At 35.2% G+C, this 23,878-nt stretch overlaps 1 protein-coding gene and 2 long non-coding RNA genes across 3 annotated transcripts in view; 2 read left to right on the top strand and 1 right to left on the bottom strand.

Annotated features, from left to right (window-relative positions):
* Positions 1 to 2,359: 2,359 nt before the first annotated feature.
* The window catches only part of LOC132159342 (uncharacterized), a 103,008-nt gene continuing 81,489 nt past the window's right edge, over positions 2,360 to 23,878 (top strand). The window contains exons 1-3 of the mRNA XM_059568854.1: positions 2,360 to 2,477; positions 4,259 to 4,402; positions 5,477 to 5,791. Of these exons, the coding sequence (XP_059424837.1) occupies positions 2,360 to 2,477; positions 4,259 to 4,402; positions 5,477 to 5,791 (577 nt within the window). The remainder of the gene's footprint in view (positions 2,478 to 4,258; positions 4,403 to 5,476; positions 5,792 to 23,878) is intronic.
* LOC132160349 (uncharacterized) lies at positions 6,002 to 9,707 on the bottom strand. The gene is made up of 3 exons (XR_009437972.1): positions 9,412 to 9,707; positions 6,406 to 6,520; positions 6,002 to 6,228 (listed from the first exon to the last, which is right to left on the bottom strand). It is a non-coding gene; the product is annotated as an uncharacterized LOC132160349 (long non-coding RNA).
* On the top strand, positions 19,390 to 21,484 carry LOC132160357 (uncharacterized). Its single transcript, XR_009437980.1, has 4 exons — positions 19,390 to 19,855; positions 19,947 to 20,054; positions 20,196 to 20,287; positions 20,663 to 21,484. It is a non-coding gene; the product is annotated as an uncharacterized LOC132160357 (long non-coding RNA).

Genomic DNA, 23,878 nt, shown 5'->3' with positions numbered 1-23,878 from the left:
ACGCAACTCTGACTTCCTTTTAAAAAAAATATTTAAAAAGTTAATTAATTTTATCTTCTTCAAACTCACGCAATTGTTTCATTTTCAAAAGATGTTTACAAAATAATCAGTTCACAGAAACCATGGTCTCCTTAGTATTCACTAGGTTTATAGAGCAGCTAAGGAAACCATTCCACAATGTGCATGTTTTGAAAGCATTTTTTATGCTACTATTTTCAAGTATATATGAAGAGTGCCATCTGAAATTTACTTAGCTTTTTTCTTCAAGCTCGTATTTAAGTTCAGTAATTTAACTTAAATGACAATTAATAGGTAATTTTCATTGCCAGTAATGTGAAATAAGTGAACATAAACATACAAGCTTGATAAAAATGATGAATGAATGAAGGAAATTTCAGATGGCACTTAGAGGATTTTTCATCTGAACTCTTCATATTTAGAATAACCTAAATAACTGCATCAAACAGAGGGGCGTGTTTTACTAATAATTTGTTTATTTTTGCACAAGGCACTACATCGTTTTAATTATTTTGGTGTTATCAGAATACATAACACTTTAAAATTAAACTTACCAGAGTAAAAATTCAATAAAAGCCAATGTCATGTATGTATTTGTGGTGGTATAGAAAACTATTTTATAAAGGTTTCGAGGAAATAAAAAAAGTTAAATTACTTAAATAGTTAATTTATAAATATTGTTATTTTTAATGTTTAATGTTAACTTATTTCTACTCAGTTTTATTTATTAATGTACCAGATGCAGTTACTCAGATTTACTACATTTTTTAGAGTGTATCCTCCATCTGTTTGCATCTGTAGATTTCTTCTAAATTCACCAATTTAGATTTCTAAATTTCAGGGGGAAAGACTCTTGATGTAAGTCAATAACTAGGGACGTTCTGTATGCAAATTAGGCGTCAACTAGTTAAAATGCGCACATTTGCATCTAATTGACAGGGAAATGCAGGTAAATAGGATAAACAAAATAACTAAAGCATATCACCTGGTGGTGATATATGCTTATTTTATTAACTTATTTTATTACATGGCTTGGTTGAATTCCAGTGTAGAATGCGGTCTGTTATAACCAACAGACCGCTGTGCGGAGTATAACAGACCGTTGCCATGAAAAACAGAGCGTTGCTATGGACTCACAGGATTCTAACCGTAGAGACGGAGCGGACTATTTTCTTTAGCGGAAGCAATACAATCGGGTTTAACAATCGGGGGAGAGGGAGAGAGAGCGCTTCAGAACCCCTGACCTGATATTTAGATACTATATTTCAATAAATATATTTGTTTGACAGGGAAGCTGTGTGCAAACAGAAATATATATTATTTTTCAAAAATAAAAAAAAGCATCCCAGAAAAAAAGGCACTTTCTCTCCAGGAATAAAAAGGGCAGGTGCTCAAGCCCCCTTTCATGTCTAGGTGTGCACGTGCCTGCTCGCTGATCTGGTTTCATTTGTAGGCGGTCTGGATTCAGTGCTAGGACTTACATTTCATTTGGGAAATCCATTATTAACTTTTAAAATTCACCTTTCAAATTTAACACTATTTTTGTGGGTGAGACTCACAGAAACTGACCAATAGTTATTTTGACAAGCATATGGTAAGCACCAATAGGAAGAGGGAAAATTAATATCTGCCCGGAATTGACCATGAAATCTCACGTTAAATATATTTTAAAGTACATAATTATATGACGTTACAGTGAAACTATACATTTATCTTTATTATCTTTTGATAAATAACATTTATCTGAAAAATGACCAGCTTCTCACTGGGTGGGCCACAGCTGAAAACCTGTAGTTTCACAGGAATCATTTGTCTGGAACACAGCGAAACTTTTGTGTCCCAGCATCCCAGAAAAAAGGGCACTTTCTCTCCAGAAACTTTGCGGTAAAGTTGTCACACTGATTAAAAGTGACACAAGGGCGCTATTTACACCCTTCGTGGGGTAAAGCGATGCCACCCGGTTTTATGACGTCACGCGAACGTGAGCGGCGGTCAAATAAAACAGTCTTTCAGTCAAATGTGTCGAGTATTTCATGCTGCATGATAATAAAACATTAATACACGTGTGCAGTGATACTAAATAAGCCCCTCTATTGTTTATAACACCACCGCCACAACACTAGCATCCGTTCAGATCCGTCTACTAGGTATTTTTCGTCTGTGTTTGTTTGTCTTTTGTGTGTGTTGGTCTGCAAAGCTGTCATGTTGTTGCGTTTTACGTAAATAGCAAACATCATCAAATGAATTTGTCTCCACCTAATGTGTCGGTGTTGTAAACCTCAAAACCGCCGGAGAAAGCAGATATACACAGCCTCAGAAACCATATATATATATGATGTCTATGTCAGAAACTAGTAAATACCTCTTCTTCTTCGTCTTCTTCTTCGTCTTCTTCTTCTTCTTCTTGGGTTTATTGGCGGCTGACAAACATCGAGCTGGATCATTACCGCCACCAACTGGTATGAAGTGTGGACCAGCACGTCTACAAGACCTAAATACAGTGTTTAAAATACATAAATAATTCAATTAAATTAGCTTCACTAAGGTATTGAAACAACGAATTAACAATAAAACACGTGACTTGTGACTGTTTTCACAGAAAAACCTTTAAATCATTGTATTTTCAGCTTTAATTTTTTTTTTCTTCTTCTTTTTTTTTGGGGGGGGGGGTCAATTTATTTATTATTATTATTATTCCATCCGCACAGTGTGCACTTGTTATAAATTGCCTGACATTATATTAATACATAAATATGCATATGTATTAGAGCGCCATCTAGTGACAGAGTGTCAAAAGCAAAGAATTCAGTTATTTACTGAATCAGGTGTTTTAATGTCATCACATGAATATACAGATATCTTTCAAGCTACTGTTGCTTGTTTCACGTTGAAACTTTGTATTCACATATCATTTCAACAGCTTATTAAAACACTGGCGGTATTTTAGTGTAAATGAAACAGTCATCTATGATGTCCAAGCTCTAATTGATTTATATTTGACAATTTTTTTTTCACATTTGAAAAAATGTGTTTTTTGGACATTTACACGACAAAAACACATCATGATGCACTTATAAATTTATCTAAATCTACACATTTTACTGTATCTATCCTTAAAAAGGGAAAAGATCAACACTAAAGGCAGACATTCGTATCTAATAAAACAAGAAATAGTCTCAGTCTAATTATGATGTATCTCATTAGCAGCACTCCGTCTGATTTTGATTTAATCAAGTCAGTTCTGATTAGTGGGAAAATATGTTGCACTGTATGTTGGAGTATATTTTTCTCCTGAAGGAAACAAAGATCCACAAAAGGTTAATACAACAGTTATGTTTGAATGCCAGAGAATGTGATGCTCTGTAATTAAAATAGCTAATAAACAGCAACAACTCAAATGCAGATCGGTAGCTTCTTTCTTGTGATAGTAAATCACAGCAAAAGCTGTGTGTTTATACAGTAATATTAGATCATATTAGACATATTAGATATGCATTATAATCTGCAGTGATATTCAGACGGCTGTCAGGGATTGTGCAATTGGGATATTGGGGCATAAAATGTCCCAAGCAAACATTGTCAACAGCATAACACCGCCACTGCTGCTGAACTTCCAATCTCAATGATCTTGGGCCCATTTCATGCTTTGCTAATGATGACATGCAGTTAGTAAGAATTGGACCCTAAACTAAAGTGTCACTGATAATTTATAATTTTGCTATTGTTTTTAGCACTGACCGAAGGTTTTATGTTTTTTTTTTTTTTCTCCAGTAAATGAAATAAACTCACAATGCTGTAAATAGTAGCAGCACTGGAAGAAACTCATCACTTACAAAGTTATATGTTCTCTGAATGCCCAGAGTCACTGACTTATGTCTGCAGACTGAAAACTAACCGCTGCATGGTTTCTTCTTGACTCAGAAGATAAAGCTTGGTAAAGCCAGTACTGTGAGAAAATAACATGATTTTAATTTTGTATTCTGGGTTTTTCTATTCACTAAAATTTAGAATAAATTGACAATTTTAAAATCCTTGTGTTCACCATGAAATGTAGTTCATTCACAATTCACACAATATTCTTCTGCTTTTAGCCATTTCACACAGTTTAGTAACTACACTCTCAGACAAAAATCACTGTGGCAGTGATTGTGGCAATGAAGAATATTTTTATCCATTAAAACCAGTAAAAATCTTAATAAGGGTTAGATAAACTATAACATTATATCATATGCAAATGCAGGATGTGAACTAGGAGGGTCGAACACAGTCAGGGGAGGATTCACACAACACTTTAACAGTTCTGCTGTTAGATCACACACTGAACCACTGAAGAAAATGATTCACAAGTTTGTCTTGTTCTGTTTGTTCTGCTGGAGTCTGACTGGTAAGTTTCTTTTTTTTTTTTTTTTTGTCTTTTCGGAGTAAATGTGGATATTTCAGCCGCTGTAGTTTACCAACAGAAACGTGAATATTGTATGAATATAACATAAGATCTGCTAACTTTAAATTCAGGTCTCTTTTGGAGTCAGAAACTATACATTAAAGTTTCCAGGTCTGGAAAAGTCATGAAGAATAATGGAAATCCCTACAGCAAATGTAAATGTTCAGAAAGTGTGAACTTTCTGTTGAGCTGCTTTCAAATATCAGGCCATTTTTGTCCAAAAAAAAAATTATATATATATATATATATATATATATATATATAGAGAGAGAGAGAGAGAGAGAGAGAGAGAGAGAGAGCTTCTGCAGCTATCATAAACATCTACAAATGTCATGTAAATTTACTTGTCATGTAAAATTATCATGTATTTATTGTCAATAAAGAGTGAAAATATAAAACGCTGTTTTCCCCTTTACACTTTTAAAAAATTAAAGATTAAAGATGTTGAACCAATAAGCATTAATCTTTAATCTAGATTAAATCAAGGTTTATTTTATAGTTTCTGTTTAAACTTTGGAATAAAACTTACATTTAAATCATCATTAAACTCCTGAATATAATTAGCTTGAATGCAAAAGTTGTTGCTGTTTTAGGAAACATGTTTGCTTTGAGTTTATATCTGGGATTCATGCATTGATGTGTTTAATTCATTAAATAGGAATATTATAATAATCTACTGTGTTTAAAACGGACATTTTTTCAATCAGATCATTCTTGTGGTAGAACTGTGGCATTAAGGTACAATGAAGGGGGCTTGGGGTTGTTGTAGTTCGTTATACAATATGTAGTTTTTTCTCCTGTTTCATACATTATGCTGCCATATACTCTATTAATTACTATTTTAAATCTATTTCCAGCAATCTGTAAGTGCTGCTTCAGTGTTTTCACTCTCTGTACTGATAACAGTAGCGGGTTTCTGCCGCTGCTCTAAACTTCACTCAACTTTGTGTAAATGAAGCTGATTTCAGGATTTGTAAACCATCAGAGGATTTAATCCATGTCACATCTGTTCATCAGGTGTGTTTAGTGAATCAGTTTCAGTGACGGAGGGAGATTCAGTCACTCTGAACACTGATCTTACTGAAATACATGAAGACGATGACATAGTGTGGAAATATGGAGCTGGAAAGTCTCAAATTGCTAGAATGAGCAAAAAGAAGCCAATCTTCTTATCTGATGTTCTTGACGGGAGATTCAGAGACAGACTGAAGCTGGACAGTAAGACTGGATCTCTGACCATCACAAACATCACAACTCGACACACTGGACTCTATGAAGTAGAGATAAGTCGAGCAAAAGACACATCCAAAACATTCAATGTTTCTGTCTACGGTGAGCGGAGATCAATTGTTGAAATGTTCACATATTCTATTTAAATAGTCAAATATTAATTTATTTTGAGATGACAGAAACATTCAGTTACCATTAACACACTAAACACTAATTCAGCACAAAATTAACAGATTCACTACAATTCACAATGTTGAAATTTAACAATGTTTTGTTAATTTTCCTCTTATTCTCACATTCTATTCAGCTCCTCTACCTGTTCCTGTCATCAGCAGTAACTCTTCCCAATGTTCTTCATCATCTTCATCATCTTCATCACAGCAGAATTGTTCATTGTTGTGTTCAGTGGTGAATGTGGGTCATGTGACTCTCTCCTGGTACAAAGGAAACAGTTTATTGTCCAGCATCAGTGTGTCTGATCTCAGCATCAGTCTCTCTCTACCTCTGGAGGTGGAATATCAGGAGAAAAACAGCTACAGCTGTGTGATCAACAATCCCATCAGAAACCAGACCACACATCTGGACATCAGCAAACTCTGCAGCAACCAGACTCAACATCTGGACATCAGCAAACTCTGTCACACATGTTCAGGTACAGCAGAGCTGATATATGTCTATCTCTGTCTTCTGTAGATCAGACTGATTAAATCACTTACATTCATGACTGTCTCTCTTTTACTCTTCTTCAGTTCCTCCAGGTTCTCTGATAGTGCTGGTTTCTGCTGTTGTTGGATCTCTGTGGATTGTCACTGCAGTCGTGATCTTCTGCATCTGCTGGAAACACAGAGAAACTGATCAAGAAGGCAAGTGTTATCTCATTTTAAACAGGTAAAATTTGAATAATTCTTTAAAAACTTGTAATAAATATTTTGCCACCTGATCACCCTATTTTATATTTTATTTTAAAATTATTTAATTAAAAATTATTTAATAATATTTCATAATAAATGTCTATTTGTGTATAATGACACTGAGTGACCTTCTCACTCGCACAGTCCATTTAATCTTATCTTATTTATCTTATCTGTGTTAAAATGTGGCTGGTGCTGTAAAACTTATGATAACTTTTGTTGTGCTTGATGAACTTAAATGCTGAGTAAATCGTAGAACATAAAATACTTAACTTTATTAAACATCCTGTTTGGGTTTAATGCATTAATGTGTGATTTATGTGTCTCTATAAATGTAATGATTAACACTCTTTTAGGATCTATTTGTGTGTGGACTAAAGTTAAAGGCCTAATGGCTAATTATAATTGTTAATGCCATTTTAAAAATCTTTGAGTGTTACTTTAGTGTTAAATTTGAAAGCACAAATAATAACACAGAGGCTGTGAAGAACCAGATCTAATTAAGACTGAGTTTGTGGTTTTAATGAATCTATTCTTGTTAAAACAGTTGAGACTTGTGAAGTAGTGATCATTTATGTCGAGACGGCATTCTACAAAAGAAACTCACAGAAAACGGTAAGACAATTTATTATTAATATGTTATGATATAATCTTAGCAGAGAGTCTGATGTAGATCAGTGTGCACTTTTGATTTTGTCCGGATAATATTTAAGTCCATTTCCACCACATATGAAAAATAATAATAATAATTGCAATAGTATTGGCATTTTAAGACCACGCTATGTCACTGAATATATAATGATAATATAACAGCATAATAATGCAAGTAGTGCATGCATAATATTGTACAGTATGCACAAGTTGATGCAAAAGACAGTCAAAAACATCCATCTAATGCACATTTTCATAGAGTAAATAGCAAAAACGCATCCTCTCCCTCGTGAAACCCCCTTAACGCTAGCTGTGAAAGAGCACTATTTTGCGTATTATATTTATTTATGCACCAGAACAGTGAATTTCTGCTTTGTGTCGATTTGGACTTATTCTTCATTCTGGAGTCTGGAGTTGTAAGGAAAACACTATAAATCTTCAAATGATGTCTTCTTTTCACTTGCTGATGTCTGCTCTTTACATATATTGTGTGACAAGTCGATATCTTGATTATTGTGACAGGCCTAGGAGCAGAAATGGGCTTTCATCTATAACAAGAATCTCACACACAACTGCATCATGTGTTTATAAAAGACTTATAATTGTTATTAATATAACTTTTATTATATCTTGTGTCATACATTTTTTACAGAAAGCTGAAGAGGAGAGTCATGTGGTATATGCACCAATCAAAATCAGATGAAGATCAAACTTTAATATTGCTCTAAGTACAAGACTCTTATTGTCTTGTGATTTTCATTGGGAATCTCCTGCCATGACTTCAGACACTGTGGTCTCATGGATGAGGATTTTCACTGCAGCTTTTCATGTTTGCAAAACATAGATGCAAACTATCCATCCAGAGGTGATAAAGTAAACTCTGCTGTGGTACTGATTATTTATATCTGTACAGAAATGTGGTTTGATCTGTGCATGAGAATGTGTCTACTGCTGGATGCTGCGTGATGTCAGTTTGTTAGTGTGTGTCTGAGGTGTCAATAGTGTCTGTTTGAGTGTGTATCTGTGCAAGTGTGTGTCTGAGGTGTCAACAATACGTCTGTGCGAGTGTGTGCCATGCGAGTGTGTCGTGCGAGTGTGTCTGAGGTCTCAATAGTGTGAGTGTGTGTGTGTCTGAGGTGTCAGTCTGTGTGATCAGCATGTTGTAGCAAGGATTTTCCATTTATGCTCATATGAAACCATTGACTTCTGCACTACAGTGAAGCCATGTTACTTTAAAATGGCAAAAGACAAAAATGTCTCAAATCAAGTGATATTAGTATGAAAAAAAATTAAATATTATATACTTTGTGTGCTTGATCATTTTATACAGTCATCCTGCAGTTAGACAGAACTACACTCTCAGAAAAAGGTACAAAACTACCTTTTCAAAAGGTACACCTTTGTATTGTGGAAGATTTTTATTAGTAAGATTTTAATTAAACAAGTATATAATCAATGTGAATCTAGCCAGTTTTGTTGCTAGTTATTACTCCATTATAATCTTATAGGTAATAGAAAGCTACGTGCTGGAATGTACAAAACTGAGGAGAAACATATGGCCAGACATGCATACATACAGGGCCTTTGTTTAGAATAAATCAAGCAGGGGGCCTCTCCTCTCTAGGGAGGTATTAAAATTGTAATCATAAGTTTGACTATGTGGAACCGCCCCATTTAGTGTATATAAGGAGATACCAAATAACATTCGGGAGATTTCCTTGCAAGGACTCTCGGCTTTATTTTCTGTAAAATAAAGTCATTTCTTCTGAGAGAAAAATCCCTGACTGAGTGTGATTCTTTGGAGAACTGGCAGATGACACCACAGTATCTTATTTACCCCTTAGGGTGCATAATAGTACTTACAGTACATGGGCATGAAAGTAATACACAAGTGAGAGCTTGAACCTTTTTTTGTAGTTTCAATTATTTCTAAGAAGAACTATTCTTGATCCCTTTTTTATAACGGTTATATCCCGTTTTTCTCTGCCATTCAATTATATAATAAATGCAATGTATGATTTACAATTTATGATTTGTGATTGAGGGGGTTAATCATTTATTTTGTTTTTCAGTAGCATAACAGAACTCTACAGGTGAAATTTATTGAAATTTGAAATTTAGAGTGTCAGATTAATTCCATAATCAGACAGAAAATCTCACCTGAAGTCTCCAATGACAACTGGAAAGATCAGAGAAATGTTGACAGCTCAAGATATCTGCTCCAGTTCCAGCTGTGTAACATCACCTGAGGAACAGGAAACACAACATGAGTGAAGGACTGAAGGAGTGTTATCCAAAGATACAACTCGTCCTTTTCATTTTTAGTAGCAAAAATCAATATCAAATACGTTGTTAGTGTGCGAGTAATGGTTAATGTTAGTTTCTACTCTGTGTGCTCTGAGTGTGTGGCTGTTTACTGGTCAAAAAACACCACATGACTGATATGATAAAGTATCTGCCTGATCCCAATGTGCATACTGCTATAAATAATATTGAAAATTACTAATATCACATAAAATTTAGGATCGATATTATGCAAATTGTCATATTCTGGTCTGTAGAAATGTTTCAGATGGACTTTTCACTCGATTCATCGTCCAGCAGGTGAAACCCAGGCTGTTGTGTAAATAACAGCACATCTCTCTTCAGCAGCACACGGGAACACAGGATGAGGAATCATTTGTGTCTGAAACACGGGACTGAAACTGTTTGCAGTAAGCCAACACACCGGTAAATACATCTGCGTTCCTTACTAAGAAAAATGACACAAAGACGCGACTTAGCCGATGCCTCCGAGTTTATAACACCACACATCAAATAAAGAGCATCAGAAGTGTCGAGGATTTCACGCTACATGATAATAAAACATGAATACACGTGTGCAGTGACAGTAAATGACCCTCTCTGTTGTTTATAACACACCCGCAACACTAATGCTAGCACTAGCAACCAGTCTGTTAGCAGCAGATTTGGTTTCGTGTGTGTGTGTGTGTGTGTGTGTGTGTAAAGTTGTTTCGCTTTATATAAAGGACATCCTGCATCAAATGGGTCCGTGTACGTTTTGATAGTTTGTTTTTTCGTTTGAAACACAAAACAAAATAATGAGAAACCACCTGTTTTTCGTTTGTCGTTTCAAACCAAAAACAAAGAAACGGTAAAAAAAAGAGCCGTTCTCCCGTTTTTGGTTCTGAATCCAAAAACGAAAAACGACAAAACCAAAATCAAACAACGGGCCGATTTTGGTTTTTTGAAATTCCTTTTTCCATTTTTTCGTTTGAAGATCTACATTGAAATACAGACAGGTTGGCCACGTGACCCGGAAGTAATAGTAAATATGGCCTCAGTGTTGCCAGATTGGGCGGCTTCCCGCCTAATTGGGCGGTTTTGAATTTGATTGTGCGGGTAAAAAATGTCTTGGGCGGGTGGACAAAATTTGGGCTGGTTTGGGGTCAGTTTGGCTTTTAAAAATATAAATTGTATAGGCTAATTGGCTAACAAACAAGCTCAAGTGTGCATATACTGCATCCGAACAATCATCACGTTGTTATAAACTGCATGCTGATGTGGACGTCGCGGCCCTACTTTTAGCCAATCACTAGTGATCTACAGACACACGTGATGATTCATGAGCAATAACGGATCTAATTTTAAATGTATGAACTATGAGTGATCATAATGCCTAAATATATGTTACATGGTAAAGAGTGGGAGAGTGTTTTAACACACAAAACGTGAATTACACCTGTTGAGGGAAAGATGACACCAAGACTCTAATATTACTGCAACTCCTAAAATAGAGCACAGTTAAATTATTTAATTTATAACATAATCTATTAATATCTAATCTATATCTAAACGATCTTGTCTTTTATCTTTTAAACAGTACAGATTGGTATATCTTCTTAGTTTTGACTGTGCAAATGTAATGTTCTACAATATGAACTTCACAAAAGACTAAAGCCCCTATTAGGACGGTATTGTTTCTCATGTGGACCGCTGTGAAAATAAATTTACATACCACCTCAGTGATAAACTCATGGATTCGGATGGCGATTATTGTTGTTGTTGTTGTTAATTTTCATACAGTATTTATCAATGAATGACAACACAGTTTTGACTGTTATATGTGTGCATAAACAAGTGTGAAATACCTAATTACGTTGCTTTGTCCTATCACTTATATTGGACACTTATGCATTTAAATTCTGACTGTTGACATTGAAAATGATGCATATGTTTTTTCGAGGGTATCGTTAAATCTATTGTAAATCAATCAAATGTTTTGACGGTGACTGCTTGCATAACCTATTTTACTCATATTCAGTAATTGTCTTTAATGTATTTGCCACCATTTGATCCATGGGAAATTTATCTAACGTTATTTAGTTTTAAGGAGTTAAAATGGCTCTTAACACCTTTGACTGACATGTTGTATCACATTATTTTGTTAGTTAAAGATTTGGGCGGTTTTTTGTTGGAGTGGGCGGGTTTTTGTGATCTTTTGGGCTGGAAAAGCTAAGCTTTTACCCAGATAGCAAAATTGTTCCGGGCCTTTTATGGCCCAAACTCTGTTTTTAGTTTTGGCAATCATACCGCCAGGAATGCAGGGCCAAAACTGGCCCAAAGACTTTTGCCAAAAGCACACCAGAAAGCTGCCAGAAAAATGCCAATGCCTTACCAAACGAGAGCCAGAAGACTCGAAATTGGCCCATATTCATGCCATAATGTCGCCATTGAAAAGCCAGATGTCTCCCGAGCACAGGCCACAACTCTGCCAGATTATTTTAAAACAACTAATTTGGCCCATATTTAATATCTGCGCCCAACAGCAACCATGAAATTCAAATAATAATCAAACCAAGAAATCATAACTGCTGAAAATTAGTGTTTATTTTCAAGTCAACATAAACATATGACCTAAATAGGTAAACATTTACAATTATTCATTTTTTTATACAAATAAAATGTAAGAAAATAAAATGTAAAAACATTATGAAACAAAGCTTGGTTTAAAAAAAACACAAAACAATAAGTACGCTTTTAGAACGGTCATAATATGCAGCGCTAACCTTATACCATAGTAACGTTAGAAGAAGAAAAATCAATTATTAAATAGCCTTATATAAACCTGGACCGGAATAAATATGTTAGCAACAGTAGTTTATTACAGCTATTTAATATCGTGCCTATCCAGATATCACCAGTCACGTTTAAAGAGCGCATTGTTTGGCTCAATACAGTTGGTAATATAGGTTAACCTAACAACTTATTGTGTGTGCAGAGTTGTTACTGTTAGCGCTATATTATATAATTAAATTTATATTTAATGTGGTTTCCACCGTAATGGACAGCGAACTGACAGCGATTCAACGTGAATTCCCACGTGACGCCATGCGTAGGCCTAATAACGTTACTAATAATGAGGGAGATTGGGATTCCGCCATCAAAATATCAGTCCCTATCTCGTCTTTGCCATTCGATTGACACCCTCGTAAAACTTGTGTTGGTCCTCAAATATAATTTTATCCTAACGCATCATATCTATTTTCAAAAATCCCAAGGACACGCTGTTACCTCGCTCACGTTATACAGTGTTAATAGAAATGTATTGAACAGGCTAGTTAACTAATAGTGATAGTAGTTTGTTTATAATACAATCAAAAACGACATATGTGAAGGTTCTCACTCCTCCATGTAACGTTAATAATTTCAACGAAGTTTAAAATCAAGGGCAGTTCAAAACGATTACAGACACCAGTAGGTGTCGCACTGTGTCTGCTTTGTGCGAGCTACTGTCATGGAGATATTGATTTATGTTCTGTAATTAAAACACTTCCCATTATTTTCATTACAACTGTGCTTTCACAAATCACGTTTCTTAGCACAGCTGCTTAAGGCCTACTCAATAAAATGAGCTCTTTCTCCTCATGTTTGATTGTCTGATTTACATGTGCTATTATACTGCCTGAAGTTTTAGGAGTTGACTGTAACACTCACAAATTTATAAACATGTCTCACATATAGGCCTTCAGTCCAGTGGGGTGTGTGGTTCTAGTGTGTATAATAGACAACAAGCAGTATGTCATGCAAGTGAACATAATTTATTTTATTTAAATATTTAATTAATTAATTATTTGCATAAAATAACATAAAATGAATACAACAAAAGGAGTTCTGCAAGTGAGAATAATAGAAAATAAAATTGAACAATTTATTAATTGCATAAAATAACATAACAGATGAACATAACCAAACTTAACCATTTAACTTAAAACCTAAACCTAAAATAAAAACTAACTAAAACAATCCCCTAACTAATAGTGTCCTTCCAAACATTCACAATCTCCCCCATCCCTGTAATTTCAATTTTTTTTTTTCTTGGAACATCTTGTCCCTGCATTTTGGGCAGTGCGGCGAGGTAGTTGCCCACTGCTCAACGCAGACCTGGCATCCAACGAGGCTGCGGCAGCACGGTGCCACAACTGGGTTTTCCATCACATCTGCAAGATGTTTTGTTTCCATTCCAGATTGATTTTAAAGGCTAGTTGTTGTCAGTAATTACTAGGCATATTGGCAATGATAAGCAGAATAGCCTATACTTAACAACTGCCATCATTATTTGATACAAGACCACACTATGAGAACACCTAAAGTTTTGATAATATTTATGGAATATAATTTATGGAATTCTGCTTTTACATACATTTTTCAGATAAAGTTCATGTAAGCATAGTGATGCACAGTTCACTTCTCCATCATCTATTGTGATATCTGTCATTGCACAGTCCAAATGATATATTGAGCTGCAGTCAGAGGGACTGAAAGCAAACAAAGATTGAATGCTTATGCTGATTAAGACACACAGGCTAGGTGTACAGACACATTCTCATTTCTTAATTTTATGCCAATTTAAAACATTTTTATGTTAACATTGAAATATAAAGACAGTGCTGCAAGTCTGATCATAAGGACATTCAAAGTATGGACAGATGAGGTCACCACCAAGGAGAGCCTTGAGGATTATACATCTTCAGTGCGACACGTTACATCAGCAAATGGTGGTGATCACCTGACTGGAAACATCACAAATTGCCATGGGATGTGCACGGCCCAGGACCGGAGGGCTCTGCAGCGGGAGATTAAAACTGCTCAGAAGATCACTGTACCCAGAGCCAAAAGGATACAAAAGGACAGTACCCACCAACCACAACCTGTTCATCCTGCTGCCTTCTGGGAAGAGATATAGAAGTTTCTGCTGCCGCACCAACAGACTGCAGAGCAACTTTCCCCCCGAGCTATCAGACTCTTAAACTATAGTTCATCCTCAGCACTGCTCCACTGATCATAGTTTATTTCTGTTTACCATTTTTATTATTGCTTCTATATTAGCCTGATAATGTCTGCTATGTACCAGAAGGGAGTTACAAACTCAATTTATACTTTATACTATTATATATATTATATTGTGACAAAATATACCCACCTACCTTAAAGAAGAATAAAGTGAATGTTTTGGAAAGGCGGAGTCAAAAGTTATGACCTTAAAATGATTGAAATGTTGTGGAAGGATGAGGAAGCAAGCAGCTCATGTGAGGAAACCCACCAACATCCAAGAGTTGAAGCTGTTCTGTACAGAGGAATGGGCAAAGATTCGTCCAAGTCAATAACGTATCAAAAGTTACTGGAAATGTTTTGTTGCAGTTATTGCTGATGTAATCAGCATTGACAGCCTGTTTTTAGTAATGCAATTATGTTTTTGGATTTTCTTTGAAGGACCTTGTAAAATGTCCTTACCTTGGGGCTTAACAAATGTTCTGCAGCCATTGATTGTACATGCAATGCCCTTGAAAGCATGTATGTGCTATATAAAGTTTCAAGACTTGTATGGATTCTCTTCACATGCATGACAAAATCGGAGTTTTGTATGTTATACAAACTGGAATGTGTATAGAGAAGAAAGATTCACACAGTATATAGCACACTGGTAAATCATTCTTTTGGCCAGATGGCCTACATTAGGATTAGGACATGTCTGATGTGAGTTTGTTGTCTGAGCTGCAATAAGAAGCTGATAGCAGTGTTATAATCAGGTTAAAACAGAAGCAGGTTTAACTCTGGGCTGGGTGAATGATGATGATGATAACTAGGCAAATAAAATCAAAAACAAAATAAAATGAACACCAATAAATACATCTGTATCAGTAATCTTGATTTAAAACAGTTACCGAAGACACCATACAGTCAGTCATTTAAATACTGCCACCTGCTGGAAGAAAGGGGGAACAGTTATTACGGTGGAAACCACATTAAATATAAATTTGATTATATAATATAGCGCTAACAGTAACAACTCTGCACACACAATAAGTTTTTAGGTTATTGAGCCAAACAATTAGCTCACTAAACGTGACTGGTGATGTCTGGATAGGCACGATATTAAATAGCTGTAATAAAGTACTGTTGCTAACATATTTATTCCAGTCCAGGTTTATATAAGGCAATTTATTAATTGATTTTTCTTCTTCTAACGTTACTCTGGTATAACGTTAGCGCTGCATATTATGACCGTTCTAAAAGCTTGCCTTTTATTTTGATAGGCCATATTTACTATTACTTCCGGGTCACGTGGCCAACCTGTCTGTATTTCAATGTAGATCTTCAAACGAAAAATGGAAACAGGAATTTCAAAAAACCAAAATCGGACCGTTATTTGATTTTGGTTTTGTCATTTTTCGTTTTTGGATTCAGAACCAAAAACGGGGAAATGGCTCTTTTTTTACCGTTTCTTTGTTTTTGGTTTGAAACGACAAACGAAAAACAGGTGGTTTCTCGTTATTTTGTTTTGTGTTTCAAACGAAAAAACAAACTATCAAAACGTACACGGACCCAAATGGTGTCTCCACCTAACGTTTCTGTATTGCAAACATAACCGCTCTACTTTAACTCACAGAAAGTAGATGAACCATCAAATCGAAACTAAAACAGCATTTGACCACTAGAGGACGATCGTTTTCTTCTTCTTCTAGAGTTTACTGGTTTATAACGTTGACAAACAACGAGCTGGAGCATTACCGCCATCAGCTGGTATGAAGTGTGTGTGACCAGACTGTCTAAAAAATCAATAATAGCTCCTATCTTTTGACTCCCTACAGGAAATGTTTTAAATCACAAGGAATTTTCAGCTTTCTTTATGTAAATAATTTGTTGTTATATATATATATATATATATATATATATATATATATATATATATATATATATATATATATATATATATATATATATATATGTAATAACCTACACCTAGGTACAGGTTAACACCTGATGATATTTCTTCTGGGCTTTTGAATTACAACAAATGTGTATTAGAAACACACGGTTATAACAGCCAGAGAAAAGACTAAGACAGAAAACAAGGGTCAAGAGCCCAACTAAAGCAAACACTGATCTCTAACATGGTTACTTCAAATGAAACAATAAATCAACATCTAAACCTTAGTTCATTCTCAATCAGATCTTCTGTAGACGTCTGACAGAAATAAAGTCAGTCTGGTTATTAATAAGTGGAGTTGGTGATGCTGTTTGTGGGGTTGTTTAATCAGATCTTGAGAGATTTCATGTATTTTATTTCAGTTGATTTCATCTAAGGCTGTGTCTGAAGTCAGTTGTAGTAGTTCTTATGTTTCTCTTTTCTTCAGTGATTCTGTTTGTTAACAGCAGCTGTTTATCACTAATTAACAATTATCACTCAATTAATCACTTAAATACGTAATTGCAATGTATAGCTTCTTTCAGTGAACTCAACTGAATTAAGTTCAGAGTACTTATAACTGTTAGTTTTTTCAACTTAAACGGTTTAAGGCAATCGGTTTCCTCAAATGGTTTGAGTTAACATAACTTAAGGATATCTGTTTACTCAAACCGTTTGAGTTAAGTTAACTTGTCGGGTTTTACAGTGTTCTAATATGCCTAAAATTTATCAAGTTAAATTTAATTCTGTTTACAACTTTTTTAACTGATTTAAATGTCAGTTGTGTGTCTAGTGTTATACCTAAATATTTAAACTCCTGTACAACTGACAGTGTTCTTCCTGCTACAGTAACTTCTGGATCGGGATCTTTATTTGCCGATTTCGAAAAGAACATGCATACAGATTTACTGGTATTAAGATGTAAACAAGAGTTTGTTAGCCAATTAGAAATATTGACCATAGTAGCTCATAGTTCCTTGGCAGCTTGCCTCTTGTTTTTTGCATGTACATATATAACCGTATCATCAGCGTACATCTGACAAGTTACTGCAGAAGGACAAACTTCAGGTAGATCATTAATATACAGGCAGAACAACAGAGGACCAAAAGTTGAACCCTGCGGTACCCCCAAGTAATTATGAGTTACTTGGGAAGTTTTATGGCCTATGCGAACACATTGTTTTCTATCTAAAAGGTATGATTGTATCCATTTGATGACACTGGATGAAAAATTAAACTTTGATAACTTTGTTATTAAAATCTCATGATCTACTGTTTCAAAAGCTTTCTTCAAATCAAGGAAGACTGCCCCAACTACACCTCCTTGGTCAAGTTTAGACTTTATATTTTCCAAAAGAAAACAATTAGCTGTTTCAGTGGAATGATGTTTCCTAAAGCCAAACTGCATTGGATGTAATGTAAAAGATGTAGCATTTAAATGAAATGTTATCTGTTCAGAAATCAATTTTTCTGCAATTTTTGATACTGATGGAAGAATACTGATGGGTCTATAAGTACTAATAGTCATATGAGTAAGTCATATATATATATATATATATATATATATATATACACATATATATACTGTATAAACACACACAGACAGTAAAGTGCTATGAAAGTGTTATTCTATAGATCATAATCATACGTGTGTGCACAAGATGTTTGTCCATCTTTCAGATCGCAGCATGTTTCAGAGGAAATCAAACCTTGGCAGGTTTCAGTTTGACTCAGAAGCTGAGCTGTTAGAGTCACAGTTCAGTAAGATGGGAGATGTTTCTGCCTGTTTTATCACTGGCTATACAACTAAACAACTATAAAGCATTTTAAATTCCATAATTGTTATTTCATCATGATATTTAGGAAAATTTACACACTGCACTCTTCATCCTTTACTTAACACAGTTTGATGATTACTTTTCAAAAAGCATCAGTTGTAAATAAAAAAATGTGTTTTTTTTGTCAATAAAGAACATTTCAATATTTCTCAATAAGAGTCAAAAGGATATTTCTATGTAGTTATCTGTCATACACAGCATGTGTGTGTGTGTGAGGAGGGCCCAACTCTGTTGTGGGAGGGTTTCATACCAGTTTGAGTGTTTTCAGCGGATATAGGCCTTTTAGATCATACACTCAATGGAAAATGTTTCACATGCTCGTTTTGTCCTGTTTGTGCTGGAGACAGCTGCTAGGTAAGTTATAAAAACATTTAAGGTATTAATTTATTTTGTGTTTCCGAACATCAACTCAAGCTGCTGTTCAAATGAGGGATTTGCATCTGCTTTTCTTCTCAGATCAATCAAATCTAACTGGGATTTATTTTAGATCCAGGATCCTTTCAGCAAACCTTTTTTTTGTTCCACATGTACAATCATGAAATTATTCAAAAAGATTAGCACAATTAAACTTATTGTTTTATGAATCTGAAATGTTAATTATCATACACACATTAAAGCCCATCTGTCCACTTATTTAAGTGATATTTGATCTTTTGTGTCTCTGCTGCTGTTCTTCGGTTCACATTTAAAGTTTAGAAACTGATTTCAGGTTTTTTTGAACCATCGAGAATCAAAGCCTTTTCGTGTTCTTCAGGTGTGTTTGGTGCTGAAACAAATGAAATACTGTCAGTGATGGAGGGAGATTCTGTCACGCTAAACACTCATCTTACTGAAATACGTGAAGTTGAGGATATATTTTGGAATTATAAAGATCAAAAGACTTTTATAGCTAAAATCAGCAGAGAGGGTCAAACTTCTTCCATGTATGATGATGTTCTTGATGGGAGATTCAGAGACAGACTGAAGCTGGACAATCAATCTGGGTCTCTGACCATCATGAACATGAGAACAGAACATGCCGGAATTTATAAATTACAGATAAGCGGAGTGAAAGCGACATTAAACACATTCAGTGTTTCTGTCTATGGTGAGTTGAGATCATTTGCCCACTCACATATTTTATTTTATTTTTCTGGAACTGTTATTAGTGTAAAACACCAAATATTCACACAATCAAGCATTGAGTTTATTCTCTGACGTTCTACAGCTCGTCTTCCTGTTCCTGTCATCAGCAGTAACTCTTCCCAGTGTTCATCATCATCTTCATCATCATCTTCATCACAGCAGAATTGTTCATTGTTGTGTTCAGTGGTGAATGTGGGTCATGTGACTCTCTCCTGGTACAAAGGAAACAGTTTATTGTCCAGCATCAGTGTGTCTGATCTCAGCATCAGTCTCTCTCTACCTCTGGAGGTGGAATATCAGGAGAAAAACAGCTACAGCTGTGTGATCAACAATCCCATCAGAAACCAGACCACACATCTGAACATCAGCAAACTCTGTCACACATGTGCAGGTACAGAAGCGGTGATATATGTGTGTTTATTTACTGAGCTGACCTCTGTTCTGTTCAAAACAGATGCATTCCCTTCTCTTTATCATTCCAGCACCAGTCTCTCTGATAGCGCTGATCTCTGCTGGTGGATCTTTGTTGATTTTAGTTGCAGCTGGGATCTTCTGCATTTGCAGGAAATACAGAAAAACTGATCAAGAATGTAAGCATTAACCACTGTTTTGAGTGATTTGTGGGTTTGACAATTTCTGTGCATTACGTGCATTTAAATACAAATTTAAAGACAAAGATGTAATTAAATTTCAGTCTTGTTTTTAATGCATGGGTTTTTAATGTGTTGTAGTTCTCAAAGTGGATGAAGCAACAGCTCAGAATCATGATGACGAGATCATTTACACTAATCCGACATTCTACAAAAGAAGTCCACAAACAGTGGTGAGTAATTGTGCTTTATATGATGATCTGATATGCACATAATCCTAGATAGAAATAAAATGAGTCAGCTAACCATATCATTTTATATAGTTAGGTTAGGAAAATAAATAGACTTTAAAAAATGAAAGAGGAAACACATCTGATGTCTTTTGTTGTCGATGTCAATAGTTTTATGTGACAGTCAAGCTGTATGGTATTTGGGGCCATTTCATTGATGCAGTCACATAATAATAACACAATATTTGGAACAGTGTTCATTTTCGCCTTTTGCACTGTTTATGAACTATGCATTAACAATGCATGGTTAAATTGTGTGTGCAATTAGAAATGTAATTGTATTTTTGTATCTTGTGTGCTTTTTTTATTTTTTTAAAGAGGGCTACAGAGGAGAATCATGTGGAGTATTCATCTGTCTGCATAAGACGATAAAACATTCCTGAGAACAAGTCACTTTCACTAGACGTTTGGATTCAGTATGTGATCTCTGATCTTTGGAAGTTACAGACATTTTTTGGGGGGAATTGTTGAGAATACACTCTGATGTGTGGGAGCCTGAAAACATCTATTCTGGAACAAAAATCTAAACATTAACATACATTGTATTATTATGATATAAAAACTACTTTCCCACTGAGCAATTGTTTGAAAATCTGAGTGAAACCTGTTTTGGTCTTGCTCATGTTATTATATATGTGCATAAGTGCCTATTATTTAACATTTGTGGTTGCTGTGCATTTGAGAGCATGTTAGAGGAAGAGTGTTTTTCTCCGTTCCTGGCTGCTATTCTGAAACCCATTGTTCACCACAATATGCACGCTCATCATGATCTAACAGATAAGTTGTTATCTCAAATCAAACAGTGATTGACTGTGAAACCTTACTGTGTGAACTGCGCAAAGGTCATGTGTTTCTTTTTGTAAGTGAGAAATTAAATATTTAAGTGCATATGCTTGCTTACCTCACTTCTTAGTTTTTGAACCTATCAGGAATGTTATTACAATAGGCTCGATTAATCAAAATGTCATTTTCATTTTTGATCACAAGGTGGTGATGTCGCAAAACTTTTTGAGATCCTTCAAGGCATTGCACTACTACTGTACATATTAAGTTTTGTATATGTCAATGCATTTGTAAAATATAGGCTGATTCTAAATTCTAAATAGCTGATGGGCAAATATGGTAAAATTGAGGATTGTAGAAAAACTTGTCATGCTGTGCTGAATCTAAACAGACCAGTCTTGTGATTTTTTTTGTCTAAACTGTTCATTTTGTAATGATAAACACATGCACAGAAAACACAAAAACAAAAAAATCTCAGCAGTTGCTCCTGCAAGCACCAGAGCAACACCAACACATACTCCTCCTATACCGAATACATACACAACCCAACCTAAAACAAAGTCATTTTTACTAGGGATTGGCATAGAGAAAAGGGAAATAAACGGGGTTGTTTTCTTTTGTTTTTGGTTGTTTTTTTTTTATTGTATTTTTTAAATTTATGTATATATATATATATTCCACCTATTCACCTTCATCAGTTATTATATCAAGTGTACAGAAATGGCGCCATCTAGTGTTTAATGCCTGCAAAAGGCATTACAGTGCTAATTGATATTGTGCAAAAGAATAATAGCTTTCAACCTGTGAACAGTAAGATGATGATCCAGCTTCAGTCTGTCTCTGAATCTCTCTTTACACTGAACACCTGTACAGATCTCACTCTGATCTCCAGTGATTTCAGAGATGGGAGTCTCATTAAAATAAAACCCTCATCAGTTCATTTGGATTGTTTATGACAGCAGGATCAAAAGTAGCAGCATCTCCCTTCTTAACTGACTTTATTTTATCTGTCTCTGCACCAGGAACATCTGAATCACAAATAAACATCTGCTGCATGAAACAAGAAAGAACTCAATATTGGCAGCAAACAAAACCCAAATTTAAAGTTTCAACTGAATATGAAATATCTATATAGTATATAGTTTATTGTTGGGAATGTGCTTTGTCACATAAATAGCATCACTGATTATAGTGAGAAGGTCTGGACTCCACAGCAGCTTTCACTGGCCAAGAACCACCCAAAGGCTTTCTGACTGACGTGTAAAGCAAGCAATCACAGTTCATGCTGTTTAGGGGTGTGGATATGTAACATCAATGTGTCTACAATAACTGACCGGTATGTAAAACTCTTGGATGTCTGTACCATGATCTTCACATAATTCGAATAGCTACTTCTGAGAATCCAGCATTTAGTTAATCCTGATAAATATTAAGGTGTACAGTTAAAGAGCACGACGCACATCTCTGGGAAATCATGGGAAACAACTTTTGTGTGCTATATGCATTGGATGTTCAGCTAACAGTCTGTAGGCACGACATCTGAGACTTTGGCCCTGTCTTAAATGCAGTGTTGGGGAGTAACTAGTTACATGTAACGGCGTTACGTAATTTAATTACAAAATTATTGTAACTGTAATTAGTTACAGTTACTAAGAAAAAATGAGTAATTAAATTACAGTTACTTATGAAATTTTTTACGATTACAAAGGGGATTACATTTGAATATTTACACACATCCACATACAGATTTAACTGATTTATTTCCCAAATTGCACTGACTATTCTGAGACATACCGCCCGGATGCGGAAACACAGTCTGGTTCGTAGAATCCAGTCATAAAAACGGAATGCCTAACGCGGACGGAATATGCCACATTTTGCATGACTAAATTAAAAGTAGGTCAGTACACTTGAATCAAAACATGACATGGACTAGTGTCTGTGAATATTAAGCCCCAAAAATGCAATATATGACTTGCACATTCTGCGTGTCTGTGGAAATCAGGCGCGGACTGGACACCGGGAGAAACGGGGCAATTCCCGGTGGCCTGGCAGCCGATTTTGCCCCACTATTTAATATCATTATTGAATAATTGCCTGCCGAATGTACTAAAGCGATCATTTCCGAATCCGCCATTTGATAATTAAATCTCTAATAAGTCATGAAGTGTTAGTCATGACTCGCGCGCTCTCCGCGCCTCCGCCAAACGGTTTGGATCAGACTCAGTAATCAATGCGAGAGAGAGAGAGAGAGAGAGAGAGAGAGAGAGAGAGAGAGAGAGAGAGAGAGAGATAGAGAGAGAGAGAGAGAGAGAGAGAGAGAGAGAGAGAGAGAGAGAGAGAGAGAGAGAGAGAGAGAGAGAGAGAGATAGAGAGAGAGAGAGAGAGAGAGAGAGAGAGAGAGAGAGAGAGAGAGAGAGAGATGAGCACGTTGCTCATCAGTCATCACTCAAAATACTATATAAAGCACATCATTATTATCTGTTGTAATGTTACAGTAGTAATTTAGCTGAAAAAAAAATCAGATTTCTTTTATAGGTTTAGGGGGAGCTACGACAGACAACACAACCCTTACGAAAATTAACATTTTAATATTTAACTATAAATCCAGAGAAAATGGTTACTATTGTTAAACTGTGATAACCAAAAATGTAAAATTATTTTACAAATGTATCTATTTAAAAATAAATACAAATCCATTTGCAAAAAAAAAAACAAGGTTATTTTACTTTTATATAGGCTAATAAAAGC

This window comes from Carassius carassius, chromosome 16 (genome assembly GCF_963082965.1).
Source record: "Carassius carassius chromosome 16, fCarCar2.1, whole genome shotgun sequence".
NCBI classification, from domain to species: Eukaryota; Metazoa; Chordata; class Actinopteri; order Cypriniformes; family Cyprinidae; genus Carassius; species Carassius carassius.
This window is presented reverse-complemented; position numbering and strand designations above follow the sequence as displayed.